Raw genomic sequence first — 11,866 nt, 5'->3', positions numbered from 1 at the left:
CCCAATCCTTGTTATTGATACATTCCTCTGAGATGTGCTCCTTGTTGGGGTGGCTTTTATGTTGTTTTTACTCTTGGATAATTTGGGGAAAATTATTTGGCACTTTCATAAATCAGGAGATGGTTTTTGGCATAAATTTTAAATTAAAAGAAAATCTGAAATCTGATATGGGTGTTGATTTTTCTAGTTGGTTGTTGTTTCCAATGATAACTTTTCACTGTTATTGGCATTGGCTAATTTTGAGAGTCCTTTTGATATCTCTTGGTGTCAGGCTGAGGTAGGATCTCTAATTCGTATTTTATTGTTGTCTTAACGTTTTTTATTGGAAGAAGTGCCCTCCATTCTGTGCTTTCTTGTTTTTGGTTCTTCTACAGACAAAAATGATTTGGAAATTTCTAACATCTTTCTAACTTGGCTCTTGCCAGGTTGCGAGAGTATTGCATTTAGTGTACAGGTTGGTGGTGCAACCAAATACTTCTAGAGCTCATACTTTTGCTGAGGCTTTCATAGCATGTGGTGGAATAGAGACACTTCTTGTTCTCTTACAGCGAGAAGTCAAAGCTGGCGATGTCACTGATCCGGAAGCTATGACAATTCATGAATCTTCATTTTTCCAGGAATCTGGTGTTGACAGTGGGGATGGAGTCTCCGAGAGAATCCTTGATGGTGATGTAGGATCTGTGGAAGAACAGAAACCAAATGTGTCTGAGAAAGATTGGCAATTTGAATCAACTGAAATTGGTGGTGTGAGACGCTTTTCTTCTGCTTCTGGTGTGAGAATTGAGAGGACGCTATCTATTTCTGAGAATTATTTTGTCAAGAATTTAGGTGGCATAAGTCTTTCAATTACGGCTGACAATGCAAGAAATAACGTTTACAATGTGGACAAAAGGGATGGAATTGTTGTTGGGATCATTGGACTTGTAGGTGCTCTAGTAGCATCAGGCCATTTGAAATTTGATTCTTTTTCTCCTTCAGATGCAACGACTAACATTTTGGGTAGTGGGCTTCATGATGGAGGTAGTAGCATGTTTGATGATAAAGTTTCACTGCTACTGTATGCTCTTCAGAAGGCTTTCCAAGCAGCACCTAATAAGCTTATGACGAACAACGTGTACACAGCTTTGATGGGGGCATCGGTATATTATCTTGTTTTATGTCTAAATAATTCATACCTTCCTAATAAACTCCAAAAAGTGAACTCTATGAATGTGTCTTCCATGCTTTCTTGTGCAAGTGTGAGACAAAGGTACAACTGGAGTGGGGGATTAGAGTCTTTCCTGTTTCTTTTAAGATAGACTTATTTAGATCACCTAATTGGTTTAATATATATTTTTTTCTATGTCATACATTTGTATATATCATCTCATGCTCCCTCATTGACCTACCTTTTAATTCAATGTCTATTTTGGTTGGAACTCTTGCCTAAAAATTGTATTTTGCACTCGTTTCATTTTTACCTTTGTTGAAAATGTTTTTTTTAATCTCTAGGAAAGAAGTTTATGAAATTAATTACAAGACATTAGCATTTTTTGGTGGGTAAGAAATAACGGGAAATCATATGAAATATGAAGAAAACTAATAGATATTTTGTGAACCAAGGTGCCAAGTATCTGCAAAGAAATAAAAGAAATGTGTTCTCATGCCTATGTGCTTTTTGCATTATCTCATGTCCATGACTTCACTTTCTTGAGTGAGCATCTTCAAATATTTTATGACATTTCTAATAATTGTTACTTCTGAAAAGATCAATTCAAAATTGCCTAGTTCCTTTTCTTTTTTCCAGATTAATGCTTCTTCAACTGAAGACGGGCTAAACTTTTATGATTCTGGTCATCGCTTTGAACACCTACAACTACTGTTGGTTCTTTTACGCTCACTTCCCTATGCATCCAAGGCTTTCCAATCCCGAGCATTGCAGGTATGCCCAATGATAATTTGGTGTTGTGGTTATTTTTTTTGTTACATGCTACAAACTCTATTATTCAAGAGCTGTAATGAATATGATTTCTTATCTTCTTGTTTGTTCATCCTTTTAAAACTGGAAATTCTTTTTTGGAACTTTTGGTAATGGGATGGACGATAGCCTTCTCCATCATTATGTTTTGTGTCGTTATTCATCATACTACATAGCCTCTCATCCATAAAACGTAAAAGGTATCGTGTAAGGAAATTTGTGTGGCATAGATTTGGTGCAGAACTGGAATCTATCCATGTACATTAAAAACTTTTCCTTTTTCTTTTTGGTTGGCTATGGCAATATTGTCATTGATGTAATGAAAAGTAGTAAAATTTGTGTTAGTTTGAATGAAATAGATTACAAATAGACCAGTTGTTTGTTCATAATTAGTTAGGTTTAGGACAGTTGGCTGATCGTTTAGATATTGTGGTCGATCGATTGACAAATCTAATAACCAACCCAACCTCTTAATAGCCAAGTAACTTACCATTTTCCGAAGATAAGAACTTAAGAATACAACTAAGAGGCGACAGCATCATTCATTGTCCACCTTAGTAGTTGTTATAGTCGATATTCTTTGGTTTTAATTATTATTTTTATGTTTGAAAAAACTGAGAAGCCAAACTTTTATTGTGGAAAAAATGAAAGAATATACGAGAACAAAGAAAAGGGATGTATCAACCCAGGCCAACAATAAAGATGGGCCTACACAAGGGTAACTGAAAAAGGAGCCAAACTAAACTGGATAGATAAGAAATGGCTATTTATACCTGAATTCACATGATTTAAAAGATTTTAAGGCAAATTCAACCGATGAAAATTTCAAGAGTTCTCTATCACTCCTTATTCTAGACTTTCTAGTACAGCCAAGAATACTCCCATCTACTCGTGATTTTCCTTATATACTCTGATCCTACATTTCCCGGATGTCTCCCCCATCAGTCACTGACTAGCCTAACTGAATGCATCAAATTACTAAAGCAAGTTAATTTCCCCCCCAACGCATGCACGTTTCCTACTGTATACATCAATAATTGAGATCTATCAATGTGCTTATGTAAAGGCAACAGAAGTGTTTGATTTCAGATTCTCAGTTCAAATTTAACTGATTTATTGTTGATGTTTCTATTGATTATCTGTTGTAGTTTCTGAACTTTTTGGTATATGATTCCAGGATCTTCTGTTTTTGGCTTGCAGTCATCCAGAAAACAGGAACAGTTTAACCAAAATGGAAGAATGGCCTGAGTGGATTCTGGAGATTTTGATTTCCAACTATGAGGTAAGGTTATCTGATGTAAGTTTAAAATTTGTAAATTTTATTCTGGTAGATGAATGGCAGTACATGTAAGCAGTAATAAACTTGTATTTCTGGGAATCTTATCCTGCTTGTTCGTTGAAGGCAGTGAATGGTCCTTTTATCGTATTTTATTTTTCATTTCTGGCTCATTCTTTTGCAGATGGGAGAGAGCAAAAATTCTCAGACTGTAACTGTAGGAGACGTGGAAGATCTCATACATAATTTTCTGATCATCATGTTAGAGCACTCAATGCGCCAGAAGGATGGATGGAAGGTAAAATTTTATTTTTCCATTCTTTCACATAAAACTGGTTCCATTTTATTGCAGGGGACAAAAATTACACAAAAAGGGTGACAGGGAATCAACCGACCAGCCAAGATAATTACAAAAAACTTCTCCATGTGGCATTGATAAAAAAGGGATCATCATTAAAAAATAACTTAGCAGTTGAGCTCCACAAAAAATATTTATAACGAATTACCTCCCGAGCCTCTTTCTCATCTCTAGCCTTGTTAATAAGAACACAAAAGTCTTGTTCAATTGCCGTTCTATGTCATAATTTGAAAATAACTTAACTGTTGAGCTCCACAAAAGAAGCTTTATAACCAATGACCTTCCAAACCACTTTCTCATCTTTAGCCTTGTTAATAAAAATACAAATGGCTCCTTCGATTTGTGTTGATGAAATTGAAAAATTATAAGTAGAAGATAACTTACCTGTCAAGCTCCACAAAAAAGCTTTATAATGAATGAAATGACCTCCCACTCCTTAAATGTTATCTTTCAAGCTAAATCTCCCTAACCTTTGAGAACATTCTCCCGGAGAATTCTGTCTTCCCTTTTAAAAAAGTGACCCAAAAGTAGCTGAGATAGTGATTTCCGGATGGTATAGGAGAAGCACCAACGCATACCAAAACAATCCAACAGTATGCTCAAATATTTGGGCCATGGGGCTAAGGGAAAAAAAACGTGGCTCTATGTTTGTGGGTTTAGGAGATAATTCTTCTGATTGTCAAGCATATACAGTGACAATTAGGGAGATAAAGGCTGGTCAAAATTTATCCTTCGAATAACGCGCGAGCTGATGTGGACGAAGCGGAATTGAGAATATCGACTTGAGTAATGCAAACATTGGTGAGAATCCAATACCTAAAAACCAAAGGGTTCCTCCGCAATTATCAATATCGTCACTATCATCAATAAGAAAACCCTTAGGCTTGTTCAGAATTATTGTATTGAAAGGAAGATGTTTGTTGGTTGATATTTGACCAAATAGGATTGTCCGGTTCCTATAAAACCTATCACTAAAATACCCCTATGAGCTCGTGAAACCTTTATGGTCAAGCATATTCAATCCTGAACTTTTTCTTTTCCTCTTTTCCCTTCCCCGATTTCGCGAGGTATAGCATATGTCCCTTCCCCGATTTCATGAGGTATATAATATTCTTTCTCCTTCACCTATTTGTTCTCGAACGGTAAACAAGATTATTGTGTGTGGGTTTTACAGGTGGCTGAGTATTTATTTGATAAGGGCTTATTTGATTTAATTGTACCACATAATCCTTTAAAGGGTGTTTTGAGTGAGTACAAGGAGGAAGCCAATCCCACCAACTTGAATGACTTTTATTAGTATACCCTTAGCTTTTAATACGGATGAAGGAGCTCAACAAACGTGGCCGGGCTGCTCATGAGAGAATTTGGAAAATCTTTTCAAGCAGTTTCAGATGTAAGATCTTGGTCCTCTAACCCCGGGGTTGAAGTTTTGGAAGTGGCTATGCATCTAACTTAGCAGAAGAGAGAATTTGGAAAACCTTGTCAAGCAGTTTCAGATGTAAGATCTTTGTCCTCTAACCCCAAGATTGAAGTTTTGAAAGTGGCTATGCATCTAACTTAGCAGAAGTACGCCATGGATCTTCTAAGCTGTCATGGACTTTATCTGCTGGGTTACGGGTGGGCATCATCCTCATCCCTTCTTTAATAAAGCACAAGATGGTTTTTCCCAGTAGCTTCCTAGCTGGACCATCTTGACACCTAAGCTCCTCCCCTCAATAAACGTGGCAAGTTAAAGGAAAAGAATTACAAACTTCTTTATCAGAGGCCACAACCTAGTTGAAAGCATGAGTAAAAACATGCTGAGATAAGTGCTAATGACGAGAACACAAAGGAAAATTGGAAGCGGGAATGAGAATGGTAAAGAGAGGGACTTTTGAGAGAGAGTGCCATCCTTGTCACGAGAACAGTAGGTATAATTTTTAGTCCCCTGGCATCATGAAGGAATGTGTTTGGATGCCTACCAATTAACCACAAGCATCTGTTACAGGCATTGTGAACAGCATATTCTATCTTTCTTTTTTTTTTTTTTTGCTTCTTCCATTTTTTGCGACATATCTCAGAAAGGTATGAAACACTTGGATGCGTTGTAAAATTGCTTATCTATCACAGAAATTTCACTCGTCTTAATAGCAAAATTTCTTATATATCTGCTGTTGATCATATTACTTACCTCTGGTTTCTATAAGTCATATTCATTTTTGTTCTGTTATCACTTCCATTTTTCAGGATATTGAAGCTACAATTCATTGTGCAGAATGGCTCTCGATTGTGGGTGGTTCAAGTACCGGGGATCATCGAGTGAGGTACCATATCACAAACCCTTTTTCTTTTTTGAACATTGAAAACACCTTTTCTATTTCAAAATAATAGCTTGATCGTTGGATCTCCTCCATGAAAAATCCTCGCTCTGAAAGAAAAGTGAATGGTTTCAGATTGATTATTTTCCAGATCTGTTGAACTATCTTCACTTCGATTGTTGATAGTCACATCATAAGTGCATTTTTGTGCCTGCGAGGAAGAATACTAGATATACTCTTCTACGTTGAGCTGATACAAAAGCTGGGCCTTAATTATCAAATAAAAGATTATAAATATGTGAATCACATCCACATGATAAACCCTCTTTCTCACTTTGACCTCTCTAAGTCTGCAAACTGAAGTATGGTCACCTCTTGTCCTGAAGCCGAGAACTTCTACGGCCAAGATTATGAGTCTGACAAATTGAATGATCACATAAACAAGCCTTTTGCCTCCAATTTGCAACTTAGAACATATAAATTGAATGATCCACTAGCTGGTTTGGCATGATCAATGAAACATGTGGAATTTGACCAGCATCTTATTTAGGAGAAGCTAGGAATTAGGTAGACTTATATGCCACTTTTCTTTCTAACCAACATTTAACAGATGCTGTTAGTAGAAAAGACAATAAGTTTTTATTTTTATTTTAAAAATAAATTTTCGGTTTCTGTTCCCTACACACATGCATATTAAAGAACTTAGTCACAAGCTTTCTCTTTGATGTTGCATTAGCTGTCGCTACCATAAAGCATCCACATTCTTTTTGATCTCTCAGAAGTTTCATAAAATGGAGTTTCCAGAGATCCCCAATTTGAAGATTAAGAGTGTTTGAATTGAAACTAAAAGTTCTTTACGAGGAGTTTTTATTCAATTAGGAGTATATGGTTTTTTCCACTTCATGTGTCTGCTTTACAGAACACTTCTCCGTGCCTTTAAAATTTGCAGTGAAGAAAGTTTAGTTATCTGTCAAAATTTTCCCTTCCCCCCACTTCCATTCAGTATTATTTTTTGTTTTGACAGCAGGTGTTTCTGCTTGGTGTTTGGATTTTAGTGCATTTAATGTCTAGTAATAATCATAGCTTCTTTCTGGCAAGTTATGCAGAAGTTTTTTTTCCCTTCCATTATCTGCCTTCACATAAATTTGACAATAGTTTCTGTCGCTTATTTTTATTTTTATTTTTATTGCAACTTTCATCTTTTTTGTGCAAATCTCTTCTTATTTGAAGACGCGAAGAATCATTGCCGATATTTAAAAGAAGGTTATTGGGTGCTTTGCTGGACTTTTCTGGGAGGGAATTGCAGGCTCAGGTAGCTCTCTTTCTTGGAGGTTTCCTCAGTTCGAAACATGCAATAATCTGATGTGGTGTCACAACATTCATTCTTATCCCTGTTTGGTTTTTAAGTATGATATGTGCCGTCCCTATCTTCATCATGCTATTAACCAAAGTTCAGCAAAGCTGAATCATTTGAATTATTTTAAATCATTAGAAGAAAAATGTTGAATTTCTGTTTATGCTTCATTCTTTCTTCTTTTGTAGTTAATTCCTTTGCATTTTAGCCTACTAATCTCTCACATCTGCCAAATATCTCAACCTGTTCAGTAGGAGGATGCGTAATTTTAGGCTCTCTTACTTTTCTCTGTTCTTTTGTACAATTTATCATAATATTAGTTTATTACTGGCAGACTCAAGTTATTGCTGCAGCAGCTGCTGGTGTGGCAGCTGAGGGGTTATCACCAAAAGATGCTAAAGCTGAAGCAGAAAATGCTGCGCAGCTTTCTGTATCTTTGGTGGAAAATGCCATTGTGATATTGATGCTTGTTGAGGATCATTTGCGGTTACAGAGTAAATTATCAAGTGCTTCAAGTGTTGGAGATGGTTATACATCTCCTCTTTCACTAGTGTCTCCGCTGAATAACCGCGCAAATTCTTTGACCAGTATTGGTGGCAAAGAGCCACAAGAACCTGCGAGTATCCGTGGATCAATATCTAGTGCGCCTAGTGGACTCCCTATTGATGTATGTCTAAGTTTCTTTATTAACTTTAAAGGCAGACATCTAAATAGTATTTACTATCTATTCTTCTTTAAAGTATGTTACGTTCCTATTATTATAATTATAATTTTTTATTTTTATCATTTTGGCCAATTCTGTTGTATTCAAGTTAGCCGCTTGAACATATGTTTTTTTTTATCCTTCTTGTCGCTGTCCTCCAATTTCCGAGTAGTGGACTACAAAAGAGGGATCCCTGGGTAAAAAAGTGTGTGTTTTCTTGAGCATTGTTAATTTATCTTTAGACAAGCTGGCAAGTTTATGAAATGAACTGTATATTTATTCTTTTCATTGTTTCTTCCTTGGTAGACTAAGATTCTTTGAATTGATGTTGGTATTGTTTGAGTCAGGTCCTTGCTTCAATGGCCGATGCAAATGGGCAAATTTCTTCTGTGGTGATGGAGCGTCTCACTGCAGCAGCAGCAGCCGAACCTTATGAATCTGTTTCATGTGCTTTTGTATCTTATGGTAGCTATGCAACAGACTTATCTGAGGGTTGGAAGTATAGGAGTCGGTTATGGTATGGTGTTGGTCTTCCTTCAGATAATACTCTCTTGGGTGGTGGGGGCAGTGGATGGGAATCTTGGAGGTATTTGGAAAAAGATTCTAGTGGGAACTGGATCGAACTTCCTCTGATAAAGAAATCTGTGGCCATGCTCCAAGCTTTACTCTTGGATGAATCAGGACTCGGAGGTGGCCTTGGAATAGGTGGAGGATCAGGTACTGGAATGGGGGGTATGTCTGCACTTTACCAGTTGTTAGATAGTGACCAACCATTCTTATGCATGCTCCGAATGGTGCTTCTTTCAATGAGGGAGGATGATGATGGTGAAAATGGTATACTCATGAGAAATATAAGCTTCGATGATGGAATTCCAGAAGGAAGAAAACCACGGTCAGCTTTACTTTGGAGGTATAAATACAGAATGCTTTCTTAGGAGCATGTTGGTAAATTTCAGCTTATGCAATTTAAATGGGGAATTTGAGATGGATTAGGTGAAGATAGTTTTGGATCAATATGACACAAATAACTCAAATGTTGAATTATTTTATAATACAAAAAATTCTCAACGTGAATGACCAATATCTCCTAGACCCACTCTTGTAAGTTAATTAAAGCAAAGACAATCTGACAGTTCCCACTTCTCTAATTATTTTCAATTAGTGGTGGATTGTGTAGTGTAAAATAGTTGGTATGAAGTTTTAAGGTCTTTTCTCTATTAAGAATATTTTCTCTTATCCAGAACATATTTCAGGGTTATAATTAGCCTCACCACTGCAATCTTTTTATCTAGTGCTTTTTCCTTCAGAATGATGAATCTAACTGACATTATTTGTGGCCAGTGTGCTTTCACCTGTTCTTAACATGCCAATTTCTGATTCCAAGAGGCAGAGAGTGTTGGTTGCTTCTTGTGTCCTCTATTCTGAGGTTAGTGATGAGAATAATTATTCTTCGAGGTTTAGTTTTACTCATTTTGTCTGCATCTTTTGCAATATTTAGTTATTATTGCTTGACCAAGAATTCGTGATGGAAATATTTGATTGCTTGGTTTTGTATTTTTCTTCTTTTTCAATAATTTCTCTATTACATTGCCTTGTTTAAATTTTTATCTTACAGGTTTGGCATTCAGTGAGCAAAGATAGAAATCCTCTTCGAAAACAGTACCTTGAGGCTATTTTACCTCCGTTTGTTGCCATTTTGAGGAGATGGCGCCCTTTATTGGCTGGAATTCATGAGCTCGCCACCGCAGATGGTTTGAATCCTCTAACTGTTGATGACCGGGCATTGGCTGCTGATGCCCTGCCAATAGAGGTATTCAGAACATTTTTAGTGATAACAGTCTTAAGATGTTACGTACCTTGTTTCTTTCAGAACAAAGAGAAATTCTTTCAATGAAATGCTACCAATTTCAACGTTTTCCAATTTTTCTTCTGAAATTCCGTTCTCTGTGGGAATATCTAATTGTGGCTCTTCAAGCTAGATGCCTCATTTGAACCATTTTACTTGTGTTTGGAAAAAAAAAAAAAAAAAGAAAAAGAAAAAGAAAAAGAAAACTAGAGAATGCAAAGGAGTAGACTGTTGTTTCGTAGAATATGCTCCCTTGCCCCTGGTCCTAGTAACATTCTCTTAAGCTTTTTAAGAACAATTTGTTCCATTATCTATACATTTGTGCCCGAGGTTTTCTTTTATTCATGCGTTTCATTAAAAAATTAGTAAATAAACACGTGTTATTCATCTTTACCCTTCTATTTTATGTGGTTTTTTTTTTTTTTTTTTTTTTTTTTTTTTTTTTTTTTTTTTTTTTTTTTTTTTTTTTTTTTTTTTTTTTTTTTTTTTTTTTTTTTGTCGTCGTCGTCGTCTTTCTTTAAGTATATATATACGGGAATTATGGCTTCTTTTAGAAACATTTATTATTTTGTTAAAAAATATATGGAACTGCAAGATTGAGAAATTTCTGGATGGTTATCTGTGTAAGAATTGGTTGTGAAGACCCCTGAAACTTAAGCTGCACTTAGTTAGGGTTGAGAATGAACGCCAAAGTAAGCCTTTTAGGAAAGTTAGATATAATTTAGGAGTTGATTAGATTAACGTACTGTCTTGTTAGACTTTCCTCTTTGCATTTTATGTGTCAGAACCTTTAGTTGGATTTTAATGAAGAAATATTTGAGTTCTATGTATTTTTTTAGTTAGCCTTTAGTTGGCAAGTTCCCGAGATTTTCAGAATGTATTCATTGGTCAAAACATAGATACACCAATTATTTTTCCCTCCAGTGCTAATGATAAACAATCTTATCATTCTTTCGAGTGATCTTTTTGTTTGCTATACTTGACCTATGCAAGAGAGTATTTTCTTCTTTTCATATATTAACATGTTTGATTATTTTCATTTTATCACTAGTAGTTTTCTTTTCCCCACTCAGGAGTCGGGGCATGAAAAACTATTATTATTTGTTCTGTTATTGTTTGAGTTTTTCTAGTGTTTACTAAATGAGATTTCATTGCAAATAGGGATGTAACGAGAGCAATTCTCTTTGGCTTTTCATGGAATTTATTCTGATTTGATATCACTTCATGTTGTCATAATCTCATTTCATTTCTGTCAGGCTGCTCTTGCCATGATCGCTCCAGCATGGGCTGCTGCATTTGCATCGCCCCCAGCGGCCATGGCATTAGCAATGATTGCTGCTGGTGCCTCTGGTGGGGAAACTACAGCTCCTGTCACAACATCACAACTACGGCGTGACAGTTCCTTGCTTGAGAGGAAAACAACTAGGCTCCATACATTTTCCAGCTTTCAAAAACCGTTGGAGATGCCGAACAGAGCACCTTCTTTACCGAAGGACAAGGCTGCGGCAAAAGCAGCTGCCTTGGCAGCTGCACGTGATTTGGAGCGTAATGCAAAGATTGGTTCAGGAAGGGGTCTCAGTGCTGTGGCCATGGCCACATCAGCACAGAGGAGAAATGCTAGTGACAGGGACCGTGTAAAGCGATGGAATAATTCTGAAGCTATGGCAGTTGCCTGGATGGAATGTTTGCAACCATTTGACACAAAATCAGTATACGGGAAGGATTTTAATGCTTTATCTTATAAATTCATTGCTGTCCTTGTAGCAAGTTTTGCTTTAGCAAGGAACATCCAGCGATCTGAGGTCAATATCATTTCTCTACTTCTCTCTTCCTCTTTCTGGTTTTGTCCCTGGGTACAATGGCTTTGTTTATGTTTTTGATTCTCCAGGTTGATAGGCGAGCTCAAGTTGATGTTATTGATCATCATCGCATGTGCAAAGGAATTCGTGCATGGAGGAAATTAGTACATTACTTAATAGAAATGAGATGTCTCTTTGGTCCAATTGGGGAACAGTTTCCCAAACCTTCACGTGTATGTTATGAGATGTTTTTCCAAGTGAAGCTTAATATTTTAC

General features: G+C 36.4%; 1 protein-coding gene across 2 annotated transcripts in view; it reads left to right on the top strand.

Annotated features, from left to right (window-relative positions):
* The window catches only part of LOC111431920 (BEACH domain-containing protein C2), a 29,885-nt gene that overhangs the window by 6,451 nt on the left and 11,568 nt on the right, over positions 1 to 11,866 (top strand). For both annotated transcript variants that reach the window (XM_023068641.1, XM_023068640.1), the window contains exons 4-15: positions 426 to 1,139; positions 1,787 to 1,921; positions 3,135 to 3,239; positions 3,418 to 3,531; positions 5,818 to 5,894; positions 7,119 to 7,200; positions 7,577 to 7,909; positions 8,293 to 8,855; positions 9,287 to 9,371; positions 9,561 to 9,755; positions 11,048 to 11,593; positions 11,680 to 11,823. In XM_023068641.1, coding sequence (XP_022924409.1) covers positions 426 to 1,139; positions 1,787 to 1,921; positions 3,135 to 3,239; positions 3,418 to 3,531; positions 5,818 to 5,894; positions 7,119 to 7,200; positions 7,577 to 7,909; positions 8,293 to 8,855; positions 9,287 to 9,371; positions 9,561 to 9,755; positions 11,048 to 11,593; positions 11,680 to 11,823 — 3,093 coding nt within the window. The remainder of the gene's footprint in view (positions 1 to 425; positions 1,140 to 1,786; positions 1,922 to 3,134; positions 3,240 to 3,417; positions 3,532 to 5,817; positions 5,895 to 7,118; positions 7,201 to 7,576; positions 7,910 to 8,292; positions 8,856 to 9,286; positions 9,372 to 9,560; positions 9,756 to 11,047; positions 11,594 to 11,679; positions 11,824 to 11,866) is intronic.

This window comes from Cucurbita moschata, unplaced genomic scaffold, assembly GCF_002738365.1.
Source record: "Cucurbita moschata cultivar Rifu unplaced genomic scaffold, Cmos_1.0 Cmo_Scf00037, whole genome shotgun sequence".
Taxonomy (NCBI): domain Eukaryota; kingdom Viridiplantae; phylum Streptophyta; class Magnoliopsida; order Cucurbitales; family Cucurbitaceae; genus Cucurbita; species Cucurbita moschata.
This window is presented reverse-complemented; position numbering and strand designations above follow the sequence as displayed.